General features: G+C 67.3%; 3 protein-coding genes across 4 annotated transcripts in view; 1 reads left to right on the top strand and 2 right to left on the bottom strand.

The window, feature by feature from the left end:
• Positions 1–35: 35 nt before the first annotated feature.
• KCNJ9 (potassium inwardly rectifying channel subfamily J member 9) overlaps positions 36–22,995 on the bottom strand; it is a 23,549-nt gene continuing 589 nt past the window's right edge. The window contains exons 1-3 of one of the 2 annotated variants that reach the window (XM_063357537.1): positions 5,474–5,545; positions 2,430–3,367; positions 36–436 (exon numbers count right to left, since the gene is read on the bottom strand). In XM_063357537.1, the coding sequence (XP_063213607.1) occupies positions 108–436; positions 2,430–3,354 (1,254 nt within the window). In that variant the 5' untranslated portion in view covers positions 3,355–3,367; positions 5,474–5,545 and the 3' untranslated portion in view covers positions 36–107. Of the gene's footprint in view, positions 437–2,429; positions 3,368–5,473; positions 5,546–22,995 lie in introns of those variants that run through there. The other variant, XM_063357536.1, reaches the window with a different exon arrangement.
• On the top strand, positions 7,745–17,651 carry LOC134526069 (ATP-sensitive inward rectifier potassium channel 10). The gene is made up of 2 exons (XM_063357540.1): positions 7,745–7,911; positions 15,626–17,651. The coding sequence occupies exon 2, from the start codon at positions 15,626–15,628 to the stop codon at positions 16,766–16,768; it is 1,143 nt and encodes a 380-aa protein (XP_063213610.1). The 5' UTR covers positions 7,745–7,911; the 3' UTR covers positions 16,769–17,651.
• LOC134526110 (junctional adhesion molecule A-like) overlaps positions 19,089–22,995 on the bottom strand; it is a 7,661-nt gene continuing 3,754 nt past the window's right edge. Inside the window, exons 2-8 of the mRNA XM_063357614.1 lie at positions 22,782–22,914; positions 22,536–22,679; positions 20,769–20,971; positions 20,564–20,666; positions 19,962–20,069; positions 19,559–19,864; positions 19,089–19,250 (exon numbers count right to left, since the gene is read on the bottom strand). Coding sequence (XP_063213684.1) covers positions 19,851–19,864; positions 19,962–20,069; positions 20,564–20,666; positions 20,769–20,971; positions 22,536–22,679; positions 22,782–22,914 — 705 coding nt within the window. The 3' untranslated portion in view covers positions 19,089–19,250; positions 19,559–19,850. The remainder of the gene's footprint in view (positions 19,251–19,558; positions 19,865–19,961; positions 20,070–20,563; positions 20,667–20,768; positions 20,972–22,535; positions 22,680–22,781; positions 22,915–22,995) is intronic.

The following is a 22,995-nucleotide window of genomic DNA, read 5'->3' as shown; positions in this document are numbered from 1 at the left end:
CCCAAGACCACCACCGTCAGAATTTAGGGGGGGGGGGGTGTGTTTTTATTAAAAGAAAGCGGGCGGGGGAGAGACGGGGGCGCCCAGCACCCCCTTCCCGCGGCCCATCACCGCGCCTCGGGGCTGGCCAGGCTGCCGTTGCTTTCCTGGGGGGTCTCGGGGTCCCCCCCAACCGCCGCCGCCGCCGCCGCCTCTGCCTCCTCCAGCGGCTGGTCCAGGCGGCTGGGGATGGACCAGTAAAGGTGGGCATCGCGGCGAGCGGCGGCGGCCGCCAGTTGCCGGGCGCTGCAGGCCGGGGTGGGCACGGGCACGGTGTGGTGGAAGCCCCCGTAGTCCACCTCGTAGAACCCCTCCTCCAGGCTCAGCAGCGGGGTGAAGCGGTGGCCCCACAGCACCTCGTCCGCCAGGTAGGAGCTGCGGGCCTGGCACGTCATCCCTGCGCCATGGGGAGGCGGGGGGGGGGACAACGACGGGGGGGGGGGGGGGGACACCCGTCACTGCCCCGCTGGGTGACACCCCCACCCCCACCCCCCTCAACACACACACCCCCCCTCCCCCCCACTAGCCGTGGGGATGGGCACCCCGAGACCGGCGCGGGGGGGTGGGGGGGGGGTGAGGGCTGTGCTGCACCCACTCCATGGGGCACCCCGATATATGCTGCACCCCCCTCCATGGAGGACCCCAACCCTGGCTGGGGGGGGGGCTGTGAGGCACTCAGTGCATGGGGCACCCCCCAATCTGTGCTGCACCCCCCTCCATGGAGGACCCCAACCTGGCTGGGGGGCGCCGTGAGGCACCCAGTGCATGGGGCACCCCCCAAGCTGTGCTGCACCCCCCTCCATAGAGGACCCTGACCTCAGCTGTTGCGGGGGGGGGGGATGTCTGTGCTGCACCCCCTGCACGGGGCACCCCGATATGTGCTGCACCCCCCTCCATGGAGGACCCCAACCTGACTGGGGGGGGGCTGTGAGGCTCCCAGTGCATGGGGCACCCCAACCCTGGCTGGGGGGGGGGGCTGTGAGGCACTCAGTGCATGGGGCACCCCCCCAATCTGTGCTGCACCCCCCTCCATGGAGGACCCCAACCCTGGCTGGGGGGGGCTGTGAGGCACCCAGTGTATGGGGCACCCCCCAATCTGTGCTGCACCCCCCCCCCGGACGGGGCACCCCAATCCTGGCTGGGGGGGGGGGAGGTGTCTGTGCTGCACCCACTCCATGGGGCACCCCGATACGTGCCGGAGGACCCCAACCCTGTCTGGGGGGGGCTGTGAGGCACCCAGTGCATGGGGCACCCCAACCCTGGCTTGGGGGGGGGGCTGTGAGGCACTCAGTGCATGGGGCACCCCCCAATCTGTGCTGCACCCCCCTCCATGGAGGACCCCAACCCTGGCTGGGGGGGGGCTTTGAGGCACCCACTGCATGGGGCACCCCAATCTGTGCTGCACCCCCCCCGGATGGGGCACCCCAACCCTGGCTGGGGGCGGGGGGGGCGGAGTCTGTGCTGCACCCCCCGCATGGAGGACCCTGATCCTGGGTGGGGGTGAGGGTGGATTTGGGGTCACCTCCCAGCCAGGAGGGGCAGGAACACGCTGGGGTGACGTCCCCATGGAGGCGAGATGTCCCCACGGAGGTGTCCCCACGGAGATGAGGTGTCCCCATGGAGGCGTCCCCATGGAGGCGAGGTGTCCCCCATGGAGGTGATGCGTCCCTATGGAGCTATTCCCATGGAGATGTCCCCCATGGAGATGTCCCCCATGGAGCTATTCCCATGGGGATGTCCCCCATGGAGATGAGGTGTCCCCATGGAGATGAGGTGTCCCCACAAAGGTGATGTGTCCCCATGGAGATGTCCCCACAGAGGTGTCCCCACGGAGACGAGGTGTCCCCACAAAGGTGATGTGTCCCCATGGAGATGCCCCCATGGAGGTGAGCGTCCCCACAGGGGTATCCCCATGGAGATGATGTATCCCCATGGAGATGAGGTGTCCCCACGGAGTTATTCCCACGGAGACGAGGTGTCTCCACAAAGGTGAGGTGTCCCCACGGAGGCGAGGTGTCCCCACGGAGATGATGTATCCTCATGGAGACGAGGTGTCCCCACGGAGATGAGGTGCCCCCACAGGGGTATCCCCATGGAGATGAGGTGTCCCCAGGGAGCTATTCCCATGGAGATGTCCCCATGGAGATGAGGTGTCCCCCACAGGGGTATCCCCATGGAGATGAGGCGTCCCCACAGAGACAAGGTGTCCCCATGGAGATGTCCCCACCAGGGTGTCCCCGTGGAGATGAGGTGTCCCCATGGAGATGTCCCCACGGAGGTGAGATGTCCCCAGGGAGCTATTCCCATGGAGATGTCCCCATGGAGATGAGGTGTTCCCGCGGAGACGAGGTGTCCCCAGGCGCATCCCGCCCCCCCGCGCCCCCCGTTACCTGTGGCCTCCACCATCCCCTCCAGGATGACGACGATCTCGAAGTCGTCCTTCTCCAGCTGGTGGCGCGAGACGTCCCAGAAGGGGCTGCGCTCGTCGATCTCGTGGCTGATGATGAGGGGGGAGACGAGGAAGAGCCGGTCGTCGCCCGTCTCGAAGCCCACGCTCAGGTCGGTCTGGTCCAGGGGGATGAACTCGCCCTCCTGCGTCTGCTTGGACTTGATGAGCTTGGCGCGGATGGAGGCCTCCACGATGTGGGAATCCCGCAGGTCGCCCACGCGGAACATGAGGCAGAGCCGGTCGTCCCGCAGGGAGACCACGGCGTGGGAGGAGAAGACCAAGGTCTCGGCCCTTTTGTTGGGTTGGGAGATCTTGACGAACATGCAGCCCACCATGAAGGCGTTGACCATGGAGCCCAGGATGGCCTGCAGCAGCAGCAGCACGATGCCCTCCGGACACTTGTCGGTGATGACGCGGTGGCCGTAGCCGATGGTGGTCTCCGTCTCGATGGAGAAGAGGAAGGCGGAGACGAAGCCGTTGAGGTTGTTGACGCAGGGGGTCCAGGCGTGGTCCTCCAGGTGGTCCAGGTCCCCCCGGCAGTAGGCGATGAACCACCAGATGAGGCCGAAGAAGAGCCAGGTGACGGCGTAGGCCAGGATGAAGACCAGGAGGCTGAAGCGCCACTTGAGGTCCACCAGGGTGGTGAAGATGTCGGTGAGGTAGCGGTAGGTCTCGCGCACGTTGCCGTGCTGCACGTTGCACTTCCCGTCCTTCTCCACGTACCGCTGCCGCTGCCGGCTCCCCGCCACCCCCCGGCCGCCGCAACCCCGGGGAGGGGGAGGAGGCGGGGGCGGGGGGGGGGGGGGTTTGGCCTCCCCCAGGACCCCCTCGGGGACCCCGCAGAAGGCGGCGTTGTCCTGCGCCATCGGCCCTCACAGCCTGCGGGGAGGAAGGGGTTAACGGCGGGGAGGAAGGGGTTAACGGCACCCCGTGGCCCCTGCGAACTGGGGGGACTGGGGGGCGGGGGGGGGGGGCTGTGTGTGTGTGTGTGTGTGTGTGTGTGTGTGGTGTGTGTGTGTCCCCTCCAGGTGTTTGGGGGGGCTGGGGAGGGGAAACTGAGGCACAGGGGCAGCCGGGGGGGGGGGACTGGGATGGGATGGGGGGGGGCAGCAGGGACGCCTGGGTGTCGTGTGTGTGTGTGTGTGTGTGTGTGTGTGTGTGTGTGTGTCCCCTCCAGGTGTCTGGGGGGCTGGGGAGGGGAAACTGAGGCACGGGGGCAGCCGGGGGGGGGACAACTGGGATGGGACGGGGGGGGGGGGGGCAGCAGGGACGCCTGGGTGTCGTGTGTGTGTGTGTGTGCGCGCGCGCGTCCACACACGCACTCGCACACGCACGTGCACACACAGCCACACACACTCACCCGTGTGCGCACACACAGGTACACACACGTGTGCGCACACACAGACACACTCACACACGTGTGCGCACAGTCACACAGGCGTGTGCGCACAGACACACTCACACATGTGCACACACACACAGGTGTGCACACAGTTACACACTCCCACACACACGTGTGCACACAGACACACACACGTGCACACAGAGACGCACTCACACACGTGTGTGCACAGTTACACACACTACACACGCGTGTGCACACACAGACACACTCACACGTGTGCACACACAGACACACATGTGTGCACACACACAGACACACTCACAGACGTGTGTGCACAGTTACACAAACTACACACGCGTGCGCACACACAAGATGCACTCACACGTGTGCACACACACACAGGTGTGCACTCACACACACAGACACACTCACACACACGCATGGGCAGAGACACACACGTGCACGCAGAGAGACACACACACGTGTGCACACACAGTTACACACACTCACACACGCATGTGCACACAGGCACACACGTGCACACACAGACACACTCACACACGTGTGCGCACAGTTACACACACTACACACGCGTGTGCGCACAGACGCACTCACACACGTGTGCACACACAGACACACACAGTTACACACACACGAGTGCACACGCACACACGTGTGCACACAGTCACTCACACACACGCACACTGAGACAGACACACACGCGTGCACACACACACTCACACATGTGCACACACACTCACACACGTGTGTGCGCACACAGTTGCACACTCACATGCGTGTGCACGCACAGACGCACTCACACACACGTGTGCACACACAGACGCACACACACACACACACACTCACCCCCCCCCCCCCCCGTGTAACACCCCCCGGGGCCTCCTCGCACACGCCCCCCCCCCCCCCCACTCCTCGCACACTCACACGCGTGTGCACCCCCCTCCTCCAGCCCCCCCCCCCCCCCCCCCCCCACCGCGGGGGTGTCCCTGCCGCCCCCTCCCTCCCCCCCCCCACACCACCCCCGCCATGCGGCACCCCATTCTCACCCCCCCCCCCATCCGTGGGGCCGGACCCCCCCCCCCCCCCAACCGGTACGGGGGAGGGGGCGGGGGGGGGCGCGCATCCTCCGCGGTGCTCCCCCCCCCCCCCCTTTCCAGGCAGGCCGGTCCCTCCCCCCCCCCCCGGCGGAGAGAAAGGGGGGGGGGGTGTCCGCTGCCACCCGGGGGCGGGGAGGGGACAGCAGCGGGGGGACACCCCCCCTCCCCCCGGCCCGTGTTCCCCCCCCCCGCTCCGTGTCACACACACCCCCCCCCCCCGGGTCTGTCGCCCCGGCCCCCCCAAGTCCGTGTGTCCCCCCCCGCTCCGTGTCCCCCCCGCCCCCCCAAGTCCGTGTCGTCCCCCCCCGCGCTCCGTGTGTCCCCCCCCCAGGTCTGTCGCCCCCCCAAGTCCGTGTCCCCCCCCACCCCGGCCCGTTCCCCCCCCCCGTCTGTGTGTGTCCCCAGTCTGTGTAGTCCCCCCCCCCGCGGTCCGTGTCGTCCCCCCCTCCGGGTCTGTCATCGTGCCCCCCCCCCCCCCCCCCCCCAACCTCCGTGTCCGCCCCCCCCCGGCCCCGCACTCACCGCTCGCCCCGCGGCCGCCGCTCCCGCCGGGCCGCGCAGGCTGCGCGCATGGCGCCGGGGGGGGGCCAAACCGTGGGGGGGGGGGGCCAAACCGGGGTGGGGGGGGGCGCTCAGGGCCCGGCCGCGCAGGATCGCCCCCCCCCCCCCAACACTCCCCGGTCCCGGTGTCCGTGTGTGTGTGTGTCCCCCCCCCCTTCCCCCCCCCCGCGCCGTTCCCCGGCAACGGCTGCGCGCGGCTAAAAATACCGAAATCCTCACCAAAAACCCGCCCCCCCCCCCCCCCCACCCCCGGCCGCCCGGACCCGCCCCCCCTCCCCCCCGCCAGCCCCCCCCCTCCCCCGCCCCCGCAGTTGGGGGGGTGGGGGGGGGGGCAGGTGCGCACACCTGCGGGGGGGGGACACACACACACGGACGGGGGACACACGCGTGTGACACTGAGAACGCCCCCGGGGGGGCACACGAGATCCGCCCCCCCACCCCCCCCACCGCGCTGGCCCAGGCACCGCATTGGGAGCCGCAGCTGAGCCACACTAGCCCAGGCCTCTCCCTTGCTAGCCCAGAGCCCCCCCGCCGCTGCCCACCAGCCCAGGCCCTCTCTCACTAGCCAAGCTCCCCCCACCACCACTAGCCCAGAGCCCCCCCTCACTAGCCAGGGCCCCCTCACTAGCCCAGGCCCTTCTCTCACTAGCCCAGAGCCCCCCCTTCACTAGCCCAGGGCCCCCTCACTAGCCCAGGCCCTCTCTCACTAGCCAAGCTCCCCCCCCTCACTAGCCCAGAGGCCCCCCTCACTAGCCCGGGGACCATTCACTAGCCCAGAGCCCCCCTTCACTAGCCCAGGGGCGCCCCTCACTAGTCCAGGCCCTTCCCTCACTAGCCTAGCTCCCCCCCACTAGCCCAGGCCCTCTCTCACTAGCCAAGCTCCCCCCCCTCACTAGCCCAGAGGCCACCCCTCACTAGCCCGGGGACCCTTCACTAGCCCAGAGCCCCCCCTCACTAGCCCAGGGCCCCCTCATTAGTCCAGGCCCTTCCCTCACTAGCTCAGGGCTACCCTTCACTAGCCCAGGCCCCCTCTCACTACCCAATCTCCCCCCCCTCACTAGCCCAGGGCCCCCCATCACTAGCCCAGCACTTCCCATCATTAGCCCAGCTCCCCCCATCACCAGCCAGGACCCCCCAGCACCATCCAGGACCCCCATCACTAGCCAGGGCTCAGTGGTCACTAGCCAGGCCCCCCTGCCGTCGGTGGCCCAGGCCCCTCAGTTGGTGGCCAGGCCCTCCCCCGGTGCCTCCGGGAGCCCCCACGCCTCCCCGGCCCCCCCCCCGGGCGGACAAAGGCGCTTTGTACCGCGGCCCCGGGGAACCGGCCCCGGCCCGGGAACAGCGGGGCCTTGTGTGGGGCGGCCGCGACGCCGCGACCCACGGACCTACAGCCCCACGGACCCGCACCCCACGCTCCCACAGCCCCACAGCTCCGTGCCCCACGCTCCCACGGACCCACGGTCCCAAAGACCCACGGCCCCACAGCTCCACGCCCCACGGACCCACGGTCCCAAAGACCCACGGGTCCGCACCCCATGGACCCACGGACCCGCACCCCATGGACCCACGGACCCCCAGCCCACAGCCCCACAGCTCCGTGCCCCACGCTCCCATGGACCCACGCTCCCAAAGACCCACATCCCTATGGCCCCACGGCCCCACGGCCCCACATTCCCATGCACCCACGGTCCCAAAGACCCACGGCCCCGCACCCCACGGCCCCACAGCCCCGCAGCTCTGCGACCCACAGCCCCACGGCCCCACAAGCTCCCTGTCCCCCCACCCCCGCTGCCCCCCCCGCAATTAGCAGCATCGGGGCGGGCGTTGCCCCCCCGGGGGGGTGCTGTGGGGGGTGTGTGTGTGTGTGTCCGTGTCCCTGCGCGGGTGGGTGCCCACGGGTGACACCCGCTCCCCTCGTCACCCCACGCACAGGGATGCTCGGGGCAGGGGGGGGGGGGCGCTGCTGTGACCGGGGGTGGTGGTGGTGCTGGGGGGGGTGTCTCCGCCCGGTGCCGGTTCCGGACCCCCCCGCCCCCCCCCGCCCCGGTGCCGGTGGCCGCGGTCCCCTCGCCCCCCCCCCCCGCCTCGCCCCCCGTGGCCGGTAACGTGACCCGGTGCCGGCTCGTTTTCCACCCCATTAACCCCCGTCCCGCCCCCGGCGGCTCCTCCCCGCCCCGGGCCCCCTCCCCGGCCCCGCCAATCGGTGCCCCGGCGAGGCGGGGGGGGGGGGGGACACACGGACACACACACACACACGCGGGGGGGGGCCGGTCCCGTCCCGTCCCGCCGCCGCCGGCCCCGCCGAGCCATTAAAGCCCATGGGGCGGCGACGGCGGCGACCGGGCTGAGCGAGGCCGGGACCCCCCAAGTCCCCCCCCCCCCAACCCACCCCGAGCAAGGTAAGGGCGGCCGGGGGCGGGGGGCGCCCGGGGTGGGGCCCCGGGGGTCCCCTGTCCCCTCCGGGGCGCCCCGAGGGGCGCGGGCAACGGCCGGCGCCGCTGGACCCTCATCCGTCCCCGCAGCCACCGGGACCCCGTCACCCCACGTCCCCACAGAACTACGTCCCCGTGTCCCCCACACCCCATGTCCCCCCGTGGCCCCACATCCCCCGGAGCCCCCTGTCCCCATGTCCCCATAGAACTACGTCCCTGTGTCCCCACGTCCCCCGGAGCCCCGTGTCCCCATAGAACTACATCCTCCCCCCGTCTCCCCCGGAGCCCCACGTCCCCGTGTCCCCCGTGGCACTGCATCCCTGTGCCCCCATCTCCCCACGTCCCCCTGTCCCCTGACCCCACGTCCCCGCGTCCCACATCCCTGTGTCCCCATACACCCCCACAACCCTGTGTCCCATGTCCCCGTATCCCCGTGTCCTCATATCCCCATATCCCCATGTCCCCGTGTCCCCACATCCCCATATCCCCACATCCCCGTGTCCCCATGTCCCACATCGCCATGTCCCCATGTCCCACATCCCCACGTCCCCGTGTCCCCATATCCCCCTGTCCCCATATCCCTGTGACCCTGTGTCCTTCCATCCCGGCATCCCCGGATCCCCCTGTCCCCCTGTCCCTGTGTCCCCGGATCCCCATTCTGCACATCCCCATGTCCCCGTGTCACGTACCCCCGTGTCACGTACCCCCATGTCACGTACCCCCATGTCCCCGTATCCCCCTGTACCTCCAGTCCCCATGTCCCCCTGCCCCGTATCCCCATGTCCCCATATTCCCATGTCCCCGTATCCCCATGTCTCCATGTCCCCATGTCCCCATGTTCCCATGTCCCCATGTCACATACCCCCATGTCCCCGTATCCCCTTGTACCTCAAGTCCCCATGTCCCTGTATCCCCATATCCCCGTGTCCCTGTATCCCCGTATCCCCATGTCCCTGTATCCCTGTATCCCCATGTCTCCATGTCCCCATGTCCCCGTGTCCCTGTATCCCTGTGTCTCCATGTCCCTGTGTCCCCGTATCCCCATGTCCCTGTATCCCCGTATCCCTGTATCCCCATGTCCCTGTGTCCCCATGTTCCTGTATCCCCGTGTCCCCACGTCCCCGTGTCCCCACGTCCCCGTATCCCCATGTCCCCGTGTCCCCGTATCCCCATGTCTCCATGTCCCTGTGTCCCTGTATCCCCATGTCCCCGTATCCCCATGTCCCTGTATCCCCGTGTCCCCATGTCCCTGTGTCCCTGTATCCCCATGTCCCCACATCCCCGTGTCCCCGTGTCCCCATATCCCTGTGTCCCCCTATCCCCATATCCCCGTGTCCCCATGTCCCTGTATCCCCATGTCCCCGTATCCCCGTGTCCCCTTATCCCCGTGTCCCCATGTCCCCGTGTCCCCGTATCCCCATGTCCCCGTATCCCCATGTCCCCGTATCCCCGTGTCCCCTTATCCCCGTGTCCCCATGTCCCTGTATCCCCATATCCCCGCGTCCCCGTGTCACGTACCCCCATGTCCCCCCTCTCCCCCCAGCGCAGGGGGACCTCGAGGGACAGAGGGGCACAGCAGCCCCCCCCCCGCAGTGTCGTCCCCCCCCAGCCCCGAGGGTCCCCGCAGCCCCGGGGGAGGGAGGCCTGAGGCCCCCCCAGGAGCCAAGTCCCAAATAGGGACCCCCCCATGGCGGTGGGGGGCACCCGAGCACTCCCCGCTCTTCCTGGGCCCCCCCCAACTGGTGTAACGAGGCCGGGGGGGTCTCAGCCCGGCGCTGGGTGGGTGGGTGGGGGGGGTTAATCCCCCCCCGCCGTGGGTTTGGGTCCCCGGGGACGGGGCCGTTCAAGGGCGTTTGGGTCGGGGGGGGTGGAGCGTCCCCGTGTCCCCCCACCCCGTCCCCACGGGGGGCAACGGGGACCCCCGAGCGCTGGGTTGGTGGCCCCGGATGGGCTGTGGGTTAACCAGGCTGCGGGTTAACCGGGCTGTGGGTTAGTCACCCTGGGTTAGCTGGGACCAGAGAGTGCCTCCACTGGGTTAACCAGGCTGAGGGTTAACCAGGCTGAGGGTTAACCAGGCTGTGGGTTAACCGGGCTATGGGTTAACTGGGCTGTGGGTTAACCAGGCTGTGGGTTAACCGGGCTGTGGGTTAACCGGGCTGTGGGATAACCAGGCTGTGGGTTAGTCACCCTGGGTTAGCTGGGACCAGAGAGTGGCTCCACTGGGTTAACCGGGCTGTGGGTTAACCAGGCTGCGGGTTAACCAGGCTGCAGGTTAATAATCAGGCTGCGGGTTAACCAGGCTGCAGGTTAGTCACCCTGGGCTAGCTGGGATCATAGAGTGCCTCCACTGGGTTAACAAGGCTCTGGGTTAACCGGGCTGAGGGTTAACCAGGCTGTGGGTTAACCACGGCTGCAGGTTAACTGGGCTGTGGGTTAACCAGGCTGTGGGTTAGTCACCCTGGGTTAGCTGGGACGATAGAGTGGCTCCACTGGGTTAACCGGGCTGCGGGTTAACCGGGCTGTGGGTTAACCGAGCTGTGGGTTAGCCACCCTGGGCTAGCTGGGACCGCAGCGTGGCTGTGCTGGGCGACCCGGGCCGTGGGTTAGTCACGCCGGATTAGCCGGGCTGCGGATTAGCTACGCTGGATTAGCGGGGTGCGGATTAGCCACGGTGGATTGGCCGCACCCGTATAACCGGGTGTGGGTTATCCCGGGTGTGGGTTATCCCGGTTGTAGGTTATCTGGGCTGTGGGTTACCCGGGTGTGGGTTATCCCGGGTGTGGGTTATCCCGGGTGTGGGTTACCCGGGGCGCAGGTTATCCCAGCTGCAGGGTAATCTGCCTGCGGATTAACCCCGCTGTGGGTTAACCAGGCTGCAGGATAACTGGTCTGGGGGTCACCCGGGTGTGGGTTAACCGGGCTGTGGGTTACCCCTGGAGTGGGTTAACCGGGCTGTGGGTTACCCCTGGTGGGGGTTAACCAGGCCATGGGTTACCCGGGTGCGGGTTAATCAGGCCATGTGTTACCCCTGGTAGGGGTTAACCAGCTTGTGGGTTACCCGGGTGTGGGTTAACCAGGCTGTGGGTTACCCCTGGTGGGGGTTAACCGGGCTGGGAGCTGCCCAGGCTGCAGGTTAACGGGGCTGGGGGTTAACGAGGCTCTGGATTAACGAGGCTCTGGGTTAACGAGGCTCTGAGTTAATGAGGCTGGGGGTTAACGAGGTTACCGGGGTGGGTTGGAGGGGGCTGCGGTTACCGGGGGGGGCCGCGGTGGCTTCTCCGATGGCTACGGGGGGGCTGAGCCGTGGGGACGCCGTGGGGGGGACACCCCCCCCCCACCCCCCCCCGCCCTTATCCATGGGGCACCCGCGCCCGTGGGCACCTCGAAAAAGGGCCAAACCGGGCTTTTTCCACCCGTTTCTGGCGGGGGTGGGGGGGGGGGGTGGGAAAATCTGCTTTTTCGCCTCCGCCGTCGGCTGAACGAGGGTTGGGCAGCGCTTGGGGGGGGGTGGGAGGAGGAAACACCCCCAAAAAATCACCATTTTGAGGTCCCCCCCGGTGCTTCAGGGGGGTGTGGGGGGCGAGATGAGGCTCCCCATGGCCGGGGTTGGGGGGGGGGGGGGGCGGCCACGACTCCTGTCATCTTCCCCCCCCCCCCGGCGTGTCCCGGGTGGTGGCGTGAAGGGGCGCGGGGCCTAAATTTGGGGTCAAAGCGGGTGGATACGGGGGTGTGGGATTGGAAGGGGGGGACTGGGGGGGGGTGGGTGGCGGTGATGGGGGGGGGCCCTCCCCCCCACAGCTCCCAACCACCCCGGGACCCCCGTCGGGGGGGGGGGGGGGGGCCGCGCTGGCGTCGGGGCGCGCGGGGCCCTGCATGTTAACGAAGGGCTTCGTCAAAGCGCCTTTGTGCCCCGCCAGCTCCATTGAGGCCTCGCCGCCGGGGCGCACAATGGCCCCACTGTCCCCGTCCCCCCCCCCCCATCCCCGGGGGGGGGTGCGTGTGTGTGTGTGTGTCCCCCACCTCGCCTCGCACAGCCGCCCCACACCCCCACGGCACCTGCCCCACCGCCGGCCGCAGCCCCCCCCGGCCCTGCCATCAACGCCACCATGGGGGTCCCGCTTCCCCCATTCCCCCCCCCCCACCCCCCCCCAGTTGCCACCAGTATGATGCCAGCGCCCCAGTTTGGGGATGGAGGTTGTGGCGGGGGGGGGAACTGGCGGGGAGCCCGGCCATGGCTGGCACCGGGTGTGGGAACGGTGCCCGGGCTGGTGGTGCCAGCGGGACGCGGCGAGATGGAGGAGGAGGCTGGGGGGGGGACGGACAGGGGGGACAGGGACGTGTCCCCCTGTGTGTGTGTGTCGTGTCCCCCACCCACCCACCCCCCAAATTGGGGACTGGATCCCTGCGCTCGCCCCCAGCGTGGGAGCGTCGCTGGAGAAGGGGGAGGGAAACTGAGGCACGGCGGCGAGGGGGGGGGGGGGGGGGCGGTGTGGGGGGGTGTTAATGGGTAACCCGTCGTGCCCGCGGGCACCGTCCCCGCGTCGGGAACAAGCGCCGGCTTGTCACAACCCGTGTCCCCGCAGGCCGGGGGGCACGGGGGCACGCGCCTTCCCCCCCCCCCCCCCACCCCTGCCGGCAGCCGTGCGAGACGCGGTGACCCCAAAAAATGAAGGGCGAGGGGGGGGGCGGGGGGTGGGGGCAGAGACCCCAAAGAGGGGCCTGGGGACCTCGAGGAGGGGGGTGAGACACCCCAGAAGGGGGGCAGGGGATACTGGAGTGCGCAGAGACACCCCCCCCCCCCAAAAAAAGAGAGTGTGGGGACCCCAAAGGTGGATGCGGGGACCCTGAGGGTGGGAAACCCCCCCAAAAAGGGGGGGGTCTGAGCCCTAAAGAGGGTGCAGGGACCCCAGAGGGGACTTTGTGGGGGTGCAGGGACCACGGTGTCCCCCCCGGGGATGCGGCTGGGGACGTGCTGGTGCCTGTCGCTGCCCGGTATGGGCAGAGCGCTGGGGACAGGGTGGCTTTGGGGACACATGGTGGCTCTGGGGACCCTCAGCAGCCCCAGGACACACGGGGACTCTGGGGACAGGGTGGCTTTGGGGACACACGGTGGCTCTGGGGATCCCCACCAGCTCCAGGACACACGGGGACTCTTGGGCCAAGGTGGCTTTGGGGACCCCCAGCAGCTCCAGGACACAGGGTGACACTGGGGACATGGTGGCTTTGGGGACATGGTGGCTCTAGGGACCCCCAGCAGCCCCAGGACACATGGGGACTCTTGGGACAGGGTGGCTTTGGGGACACACCGTGGCTTTGGGGACCCGCAGCAGCCCCAGGACACCCAGGGACTCTGGGGACAGGGTGGCTTTGGGGACACACCGTTGCTTTGTGGACCACCAGCAGCTCCAGGACACAGGGTGACTCTGGGGACATGGTGGCTCTGGGGACTCCCAGCAGCCCCAGGACACGGTGACTCTTGGGGCCAGGGTGGCTTTGGGGACACACAGTGGCTTTGGGGACAGCCAGCAGCTCAGTCCCCGGTGCCACCGTCCCCCTCTGCCTTTCACCGGGAGGGGACGCGGCGCGGGCTGGACGGTAGCAGTGCCACCCGCTTCCCCCCGGCCTTGGCGAGCGCAGGGACACCGGGCTCCGAGGAGACCCCCCAGGGTGCCACCGTGCCCCCGGTGTCCCCGGCGTCCCCGGTGTCCCCGGCACGCTGCCCTTGCCGCATCCGTGGCGGAAGCCGTGGCGGGGCCAAACGCTGGCGTGGGCTGAAAAGGCCTTTTCTGTGGGGGCGGCGGTGGCCGGGGCTGGCAGGGGACAGGGGACGGGGACAGGGACGGAAATGCGCCTGGCGCTGCCACCAGCCGTTTGTCCCTGTCACCTTCCATTCATCCCCCTTCCTCTTCCTCCCACCGGGCCGGGATCCCTCCCCACGGGATGGCGGGGAGCTGGGGGTGGGGGGAGCTGCCAGGGGACACGAGGGGACGGGGATGGGTTGGGAGAGGGACGGAGGGTGGCAGGGGACAGAGGGACAGCAGGGACGGTGGCTGCAGGAGGGGTGGGAGCGACAGCAGCCCCCATCTCTGAGGTGCCACGAATCTGTCAGGTCTCCACGGCCGGGCCAGGGTCCCCTACGTGCTCCGTGTCCCCCCCCTATGCGCTCTGTGTCCCCACGGTGCCTGGGGACAGCGGGGGGGGGGGGGGGGGGCTCTGCCCTGAGCACCCCCCTGACGTGAGATGAGTCCTCCCGGCCTCAGCCCCCGCCTGCCCGCTGCTGCCAGGAGGGGGGTGTGTCGTCCCCCCCCCCCCCAGCTCCCACGCCCACCCCTCCGTGCCCCACTGCACCCCACAGCTATCGCTGTGCCCCACATCCTTCCCCTCCACCTGCCACCCCCTCAGCTCCAGCCCATCCACCCAACGGACACCCAACTGTCCTCACCCCCCGGCCGTCCCCTCTGTCCCTCCACCCGTCCCCCAGGGCCAAGAAATTCCTTTGCTCATCCATCCATCCATCCTCTTACCTACACCCCATCCATCCATCACCCATCCATCCATCATCCATCCATCATCCATCCTCTTACCTACACCCCATCCATCACCCATCCATCCATCCATCATCCATCCATCATCCATCCTCTTACCTACACCCCATCCATCCATCATCCATCCATCCATCATCCATCCTCTTACCCACACCCCATCTATCAATCCTTCCATCCATCCATCCATCCATCCATCCATCTTCTCTGTCCATTCTCTCCATCCTCTCCTTCATCCCTCCCTTGATCCTTCTTCTCCATCCATCTTCCCATCCATCCCTCTCCTCCATCCCTCCCTTGCTCCATCTTCTCCATCCCTCTTCATCCATCCATCCATCCTCCCTCTTACCACACTCCATCCATCTTCTCTATCCATCCTCTGCAACTGTCAGTCTCCATCCCTCTTCATCCCTCCCTTGATCCTTCTTCTCCATCCCTCTTCCCATCCATCCATCCATCCATCCATCCATCCATCCCTTTTCTCTGTCCATCCCCTCCGTCTTCTCCATCCCTCGTCATCCATCTTCTCTATCCATCCTCTCCATCTGTCAGTCTCCATCCCTCTTCATCCCTCCATTGATCCTTCTTCTCCATCCCTCTCTCCTCCATCCCTCTCTTGCTTCGTCTTCTCCATCCCTCTTCATCTATCCATTGATCCTTCTTCTCCATCCCTCTTCCCATCCATCCATCCATCCATCCATCCCTTTTCTCTGTCCATCCTCTCTGTCTTCTCCATCCCTCTTCATCCATCTTCTCTATCCATCCTCTCCATCCCTCGTCATCCCTCCATTGATCCTTCTTCTCCATCCATCTTCCCATCCATCCCTTTTCTCTATCCATCCTCTCCATCTGTCAATCTTCTCCATCCCTCTTCCTCCATCCGTCCATCTTCTCTATCCATCCTCTGCAACTGTCCATCTTCATCTCTCTTCATCCCTCCATTGATCCTTCTTCTCCATCCATCTTCCCATCCATCCATTGATCCATCTTCCCATCCACCTTCCCATCCGTCCTTCCCTCGCTCCGTCTTCTCCATCTTCTCCATCCCTCCGCCCACTGACTCAACACCCACCACCACCACCTCCACTCTCTCCCCGGCAGCCCCTCCTCACCTCCCCTCCCATCACGGCCTCTTCCAGATGACGTCGGCCACCAAGGTGTACTACAGCCAGACCACGCAGACCGACAGCCGCCCGCTCATCGGCTCGGGGCTGCGCCGGCGCCGGGTGATGACCAAGGATGGCCGCAGCAACGTGCGGATGGAGCACATCGCCGACAAGCGCTTCCTGTACCTCAAGGACCTGTGGACCACCTTCATCGACATGCAATGGCGGTACAAGCTCATCCTCTTCTCCGCCACCTTCGCCGGCACCTGGTTTGCCTTTGGCGTCATCTGGTACCTGGTGGCCGTGGTCCACGGGGACCTGCTGGAGTTCGACCCGCCGGCCAACCACACGCCGTGCGTCATGCAGGTGCACACCCTCACTGGCGCCTTCCTCTTCTCCCTGGAGTCCCAGACCACCATTGGCTACGGCTTCCGCTACATCAGCGAGGAGTGTCCCCTTGCCATCGTCCTGCTCATCACCCAGCTGGTCCTCACCACCATCATGGAGATCTTCATCACCGGCACATTCCTGGCCAAGATCGCCCGGCCCAAGAAACGCGCCGAGACCATCAAGTTCAGCCAAAACGCGGTGGTGGCCCAACACAACGGCAAGACCTGCCTGATGATCCGCGTGGCCAACATGCGCAAGAGCCTCCTCATCGGCTGCCAGGTGACGGGCAAACTCCTCCAGACCCACCTCACCAAGGAGGGCGAGAGCGTCCGCCTCAACCAGGTCAACGTGGACTTCCAGGTGGACACTTCCTCCGACAGCCCCTTCCTCATCCTGCCCCTCACCTTCTACCACGTGGTGGACGACGCCAGCCCCTTCCGGGACATGGCCCTCCGGACGGGCGAAGGCGACTTCGAGCTGGTGGTCATCCTCAGCGGCACCGTGGAGTCCACCAGCGCCACGTGCCAAGTGCGCACCTCCTACCTGCCCGAGGAGATCCTCTGGGGCTACGAGTTCACCCCGGCCATCTCCCTCTCGGCCAGCGGCAAGTACGTGGCCGACTTCAGCCTCTTCGACCAGGTGGTGAAGGTGACGGCGCCCTGTTGCCTCCACGAGACCGTCCGGTTCGGGGACCCCGAGAAGGTGAAGCTGGAGGAGTCCCTGCGGGAGGCAGCGGAGCGAGAGCGGGAGGGGGCCCCCCTGAGCGTGCGCATCAGCAACGTCTGAGTGCCCGCCGGGACGCCGCCGACGCCGCCAGAGGTGCCACCAGCCCCGGAGATGCCACCAGCCCCTGGAGGTGCCACCAGCCCCAGAGATGCCACCACTGCTGGAGATGCCACCAACCCTGGAGATGCCCAGTGCTGGAGGTGCCACAAGCCCTGGAGATGCCCACTGCTGGAGGTGCCACCAGCCCAAGATGCCACCAGACACTGGGGGTGCCACCAGCCCCTGGAGATGCCACCAATGCTGGAGGTGCCACCAGCCCCTGGAGATGCCACCAGCCCAAGATGCCACCAGACGCTGGAGGTGCCACCAACCCCAGAGATGCCACAAGTCCCTGGAGATGCCACCAGCCCAAGATGCCACTAGCCCCTGGAGATACCACTAGACAGTGGAGGTGCCACCAGCCCCTGGAGATGCCACCAATGCTGGAGGTGCCACCAGCCCAAGATGCCACTAGTCCCTGGAGATGCCACCACTGCTGGAGGTGCCACAAGCCCCCGGAGATGCCACAAGCCCTGAAGATGCCACCACTGCTGGAGATGCCACCAGCCCAAGATGCAACTAGCCCCTGGAGATGCCACCAGCCCCTGGAGGTGCCGCCAGCCCCGGAGGTGCCACTAGTCCCTAGAGGTGCCACCACTGCTGGAGGTGCCACCAGCCCCAGATGCCACCAGCCCCTGGAGGTGCCACCAGCCCCAGAGATGCCACCACTGCTGGAGGTGCCACCAGCCCCTGGAGGTGCCACCAGCCCTCAGAGAAGCCACCGGCTCTTCCCTCCGTCCCATTATCCCAGGCCATTTCACCCCTTGGGTGCTCGCCCACCGGCTGGTGGGGTGTCATCCCCTGTCCCAAGCCCCTGGGGACAGGACTGTCCCCGTCCCCCCTCCCCTAAAGCTCCGCTAACACCAGCCGGAGGCCCCTGGCCCCACCGCAGGTCACAACCCTGCGGGGAGATGCTGTCCCCAGGGCGGGGGGGGACGACACACAAAGACTCGGCCACCTCCAGCCCCCAGGGACGGATATGGCCACCTCCCGCCCCCGGGGACAGCGGGGGGGCCACCACTTCTTGCCAGCCGGGAGCCATCTCGCTGCCCCGTCCCACCCCGGGCTGAGACCCGAGGCCGCTCGCTGCACGTGTGGAGGGACACGTGCACGTGGGAGGCTCAGGCCGAAGCAGGGGGGGGCACGCACACCCCCCCCAGCCCCCCCCTTCGCCCTCCCCACAGCACCCAGCCCCCCGGGGACGCCCGGGCTCATCGCATGCTCCACCGGGGAAACTGAGGCAGGAGAAGCCCCCCTGACCCCCCCCCCCCCCTCCTCCAGCAGCCCCCCCTCGCCTCCGCGGCTGCCGGGGCCGGGGGGGGGGGTGGGGGGGACATACACACACACACACTGGGGCGTCACCGATAATCGGACGCGGCTGCGGCGCCGCGTCCCCCCCACCTCCGGGCTGGGGACCCCCCCCCCCAAGCCCCGTCGCTGCTGCTAACGTAGAGCTCTGCTATTAACGCGCGGCCCCGGCTGCCCCCCCCCGGCCCCCCCCGCCCCCGCTGCGCTGAGGCCAGGTGATACATATACATACGTATATATATAAATATATATATATATAGTGCGACTAATCTATATATATATAACGGGGAAGGAAAGTGTCGTGTGTGTCCCCCCCTCCCCCCCCCTCCCCAGCACAGAACTGGCTCTCCGGAGCCCCCCCCCTCCCCCCCCCGGGGTCTCGTCCTCGATTTGGGGGGAGAAAAAGCGAAGCTGTTACTAAATAAAGGTTACGTTGACGGCGGGGAAGGGCTCTGCCGCCTGCGCCGGAGCTGGGGGGGGGGGATCCCAATGTCCCCAGGGTCCCCCCCCCTCAACCCCAAAAGCAGGTGGGGGGGGGTGGGGGGGGAGAAGAGCCATTTCCCCCCCCGCCCCCCTCCCCCGGAAGGGCACTGGGCGCTCGGTACGAGGACACAGGTTTATTTATTTCCAGTGGCCACGGGCTCGGTCTGGCCCCCCCCCCCCGCAGCTGCCCAGGACAGGGGGGCAACTGGGACCAGTGGGAGGCTGGGACTGGTTCGCTCCCACCCCCCCAGGAGAGCTAGGGGCAGGCGGGGGGGACGGGGACGTGGGGTTACACCAGCCCCCACTGCAGCCCTGTCCCCTCCGTGGCCGAGAAACCCCCCCCCCCCCCCCCCCGGGGACACGGGGACGTCCCCAAAGGGCAGCAGTCCCTGCGTGGGGACACGGGTCCTGCTGGGTGGGTGGGGGGGACGGGACAGGAGACCTAACACCCCACCCCCCCAAAAAAAAAAACAAAACCCACCATCTGAGGTGACTGCAAAGGCACCGGGTGATACTTAAAAAAACCCCAAAAAACCAAAAAAATAACAATTAAAAATCACGGCGTAGCTACAGTAATTGGGGAACATTTACAGGAGCCGGTGGCACGGCCGGAGCTTCACACCAGGAAGGAGGACGTCTGCTTGAACTCTCCCTGCGGGGACAAAGGGGACGTTAAGGGTGACGGGGGAGCCGGGGGGGGGGACACGCCGCCGCCACACACGAGGGGTGCCGTGGGTGGGGACAGCCCGGGTGGCTCTGCCACCGTCCCCCGGGAGAGCGGGACACGGTGCCCAGCGGCCCGTCTCGCCCCGAGAAGGACAAAGAGAAGGGAGGCTGGGGACAGGGGTGGCACCCGCGAGCCCCAGGGGACCCCTTAGGGCACCCCCGGGGGGAGGTGACGGTGCCACCCGCAGCCGGGTGGCACCGTCATGTCACCGCCCCGCTCCCGGCCGTACTCACTTCGCTGCGGTGCGAGGGCTGGCTGTAAATCACCTTCTTGCCGGCGGCGCTGCGGAAAGCGGGAACATCGGGAGAGACGTCACGTTGCCCGGAGTTCTCCCCCCACCCCCCCCCAACCACCACCACCATCACCCCCAGCCCCGTCAACCTTGTCCCCCACCCTGAGCGCCCGGTGACACTCCAGGCACCTTCCCAGCCCGTTGTTGGCGGTGGCGGGGGAAGAGACCACCCGTCCCCACCGGCGGAGGAAGAGGAGGCCGCCGGGAGGGAGGCAGCAGCGTCACGGCTTCACTTACTCTTTTCTCTCTGAAATAAAAGCAGCAGAAGGGGGGTTTTAGGGGGGGACATCGGGGAGGGGGGGGGGTGACAGCTGAGGGGAGGCAGGGGGGGGGACATCACTCACTGCTGAAGAATCCCCGGCTGTAGGCAAACCAGACGCCGAAGGCCGCGAGCCCCAGCACCATCAGCAGCACCACGACGGCGGCCACGATGCCGCCGACGTTGACTTCGCCTGGAAAAAAGGGGATGTGGGAGAAGGGGGGGCCGGGGGGAACACACACACACACAAGGGGATCCCAGCGCGGACACCCACCGAAATCCCGGTGTGAGGGGTCCCTGCTCCGGGGTGGGGGAAGGGGTGGGGGGCAGCATCAAAGCCAGACGCCGTTTGGGGGTGAATCGGGCCACCCAGTTGAGTTTTACCCGTCCCCGGGGGCAACTTTCCCCCCCCGCCCCCGCCCCCCGGCCCCCAGCACCGCGCCGAGGGCTTATTTCAGCCCGGGGCTGTGCGGCGGGGTCATTAATACCCCCGTTAATTAACGTCATTAAACCCAGAAGGGTGAAGGGGTGATGGCGTGTGTGTGTCCCCCCCCCCACCAAAACGACCTGTGCCGGACGCAGCGCGGGCAGAGCTTGGAAAAGCCCCACGGTGTTGGGCGGGGGGGGTCAGGGGGGGGGTAAAGGAAAAGGGGGGGGACAACACCGGCCTCCGCTGCCGTTCCTTACTGGCTTCCATGCGGAAAACGTCCGATTTCTGGGGGGCGCCCACGTTGTTGGTGGCCTCGCAGTAGTAGTCGCCGGTGTCGAAGCTGCTGAGGGGCTCGAAGATCTAAGAGGGGAGCGGGGAGATGAGCCGGGGTGGGGGGGGAAGGAAGGCGGCGGCGGCGGCTGCAAGGGGGTGTGTGTGTGGGGGGGGTTCCCCAGCGCTCACCAGTTCCCCCGTGGCGGAGTCCAGGGTGTAGGAGGAATTTCGGAAGGTGGGGCTGGTTTTGGGGTCGGCGGGCATCAACATGCTGTCGCGGTACCAGAGGAAGGTGGGGGGCGGCGAGCCGTCCGTCTCGGTGCAGCGCAGCACGGTCTTGCTGCCGATGGTGGCCGAGGTGGGGACGTGGGCCACCGGCTTCGAGGGGGGGACTACCAGAATATGGCGTCAGGGAGGCGTTTGCAGGGCACGGGACGGCAGTGCCAGCGGCCTCACGGTGGCAGGGACAAGGCTGAGCTTGTGGAGGCCAAGGTGGGGACATGGGCCACCAGTTTGGAGGGGGGGACTACCAGAATATGGCGTCAGGGAAGCGATCACAGGGCACGGGGCAGCGGTGCCAGCGTCCTCCCACCTGGATGTCCCCACCTGGCAGCAGGGACAAGGCTGAGGTGGGGATGTGGACCACCAATTTCAAGGGGAGGACTACCAGAATATGGTGTCGGGGAGGTGTTTGCAGGGCACGGGACGGCAGTGCCAGCGTCCTCCCGGTGGCAGGGACAAGGCTGAGCTTGTGGTGGCCAAGGTGGGGACATGGGCCACCACTTTGGAGGGGGGGACTACCAGAATATGGCGTCAGGGGGTGTTTGCAGGGCACGGGATGGTGGTGCCAGCGTCATCCCACCTGGCTATGTCCACCTGGCAGCGGGGACAAGGCCGAGGTGGGGATGTGGGCCACCAATTTCAAGGGGAGGACTACCAGAATATGGTGTCGGGGAGGTGTTTGCAGGGCACGGGACGGCGGTGCCAGCGTCCTCCCGGTGGCAGGGACAAGGCTGAGCTTGTGATGGCCAAGGTGGGGACATGGGCCACCACTTTGGAGGGGGGGACTACCAGAATATGGCGTCAGGGGGTGTTTGCAGGGCATGGGACGGCGGTGCCAGCGTCATCCCAGCAGTGGGGACAAGGCTGAGCTCATGGTGGCCAAAGTGGGGACATGGGCCACCGGTTTGGAGGGGGGGACTACCAGAATATGGCGTCAGGGAAGCGCTCGCAGGGCACGGGGCAGCGGTGCCAGCGTCCTCCCCCATGGCTGTCCCCACCTGGCAGCGGGGACAAGGCCGAGGTGGGGATGTGGGCCACCAATTTCAAGGGGAGGACTACCAGAATATGGTGTCGGGGAGGTGTTTGCAGGGCACGGGACGGCGGTGCCAGCGTCCTCCCGGTGGCAGGGACAAGGCTGAGCTTGTGATGGCCAAGGTGGGGACATGGGCCACCGGTTTGGAGGGGGGGACTATCAGAATATGGCGTCAGGGGGTGTTTGCAGGGCATGGGACGGCGGTGCCAGCGTCATCCCAGCAGTGGGGACAAGGCTGAGCTCATGGTGGCCAAAGTGGGGACATGGGCCACCGGTTTGGAGGGGGGGACTACCAGAATATGGCGTCAGGGAAGCGCTCGCAGGGCACGGGGCAGCGGTGCCAGCGTCCTCCCCCATGGCTGTCCCCACCTGGCAGCGGGGACAAGGCCAAGGTGGGGATGTGGGCCACCAATTTCAAGGGGAGGACTACCAGAATATGGTGTCGGGGAGGTGTTTGCAGGGCACGGGACGGCGGTGCCAGCGTCATCCCAGCAGTGGGGACAAGGCTGAGCTCATGGTGGCCAAAGTGGGGACATGGGCCACCGGTTTGGAGGCGGGGGGACACACACACACGGGACCAGCAAAGCCCGGCAAAGGGATAATGGAGGAGAGGGGTGTTTGGGGGGCGGGGGGGGGCGCACCTTGGACGATGAGGTTGACCTCGGACTTGGCGATCTGGCTGCCGTCCCCCACCACCTCGCAGATGTACTTCCCCGTGTCCTCCCGCGTCACCGTGCCGAAGTGGATGCTGGTGGGGGAAAACCGGACCCGGTCCTTGTAGGGATCTGCCGGGAGAGAGAGAGGAGACGGGGCTGGGAACCGGAGGGAGGGAGGGAGGGAGACAGATGGGGGGGGGGCAGGAGGGGGGGGGGGACACACACACGTACCTGTCAGCTGTCCCCCGTAGTAGAAGAGGACGAGCGAGGAGCCCTTCTGGAATTTCCACTCGATGCGGGGGTTGTTCCAGCCGGAGCGATACGCCAAGCAGGGGATGTCGGTGGCTGCCGGGGGAGAGCGACGCTGGGGGGGGGCCGTGCCACCATGCCACGGAGGGTGACAATCCAAACCGGGGACCCCCAAACCCCTTCCCACATGGCAACC

Source organism: Chroicocephalus ridibundus, chromosome 21 (genome assembly GCF_963924245.1).
Source record: "Chroicocephalus ridibundus chromosome 21, bChrRid1.1, whole genome shotgun sequence".
Classification (NCBI taxonomy): Eukaryota; Metazoa; Chordata; class Aves; order Charadriiformes; family Laridae; genus Chroicocephalus; species Chroicocephalus ridibundus.
Note: the sequence above shows the minus strand (reverse complement) of the source record. Positions and strands in the feature narration are given on the sequence as shown.

Bases quoted from the DNA above. Each gene is read 5' to 3' on its own strand.
- LOC134526069 (XM_063357540.1), top strand. From the start codon at position 15,626: ATGACGTCGGCCACCAAGGTGTACTACAGCCAGACCACGCAGACCGAC.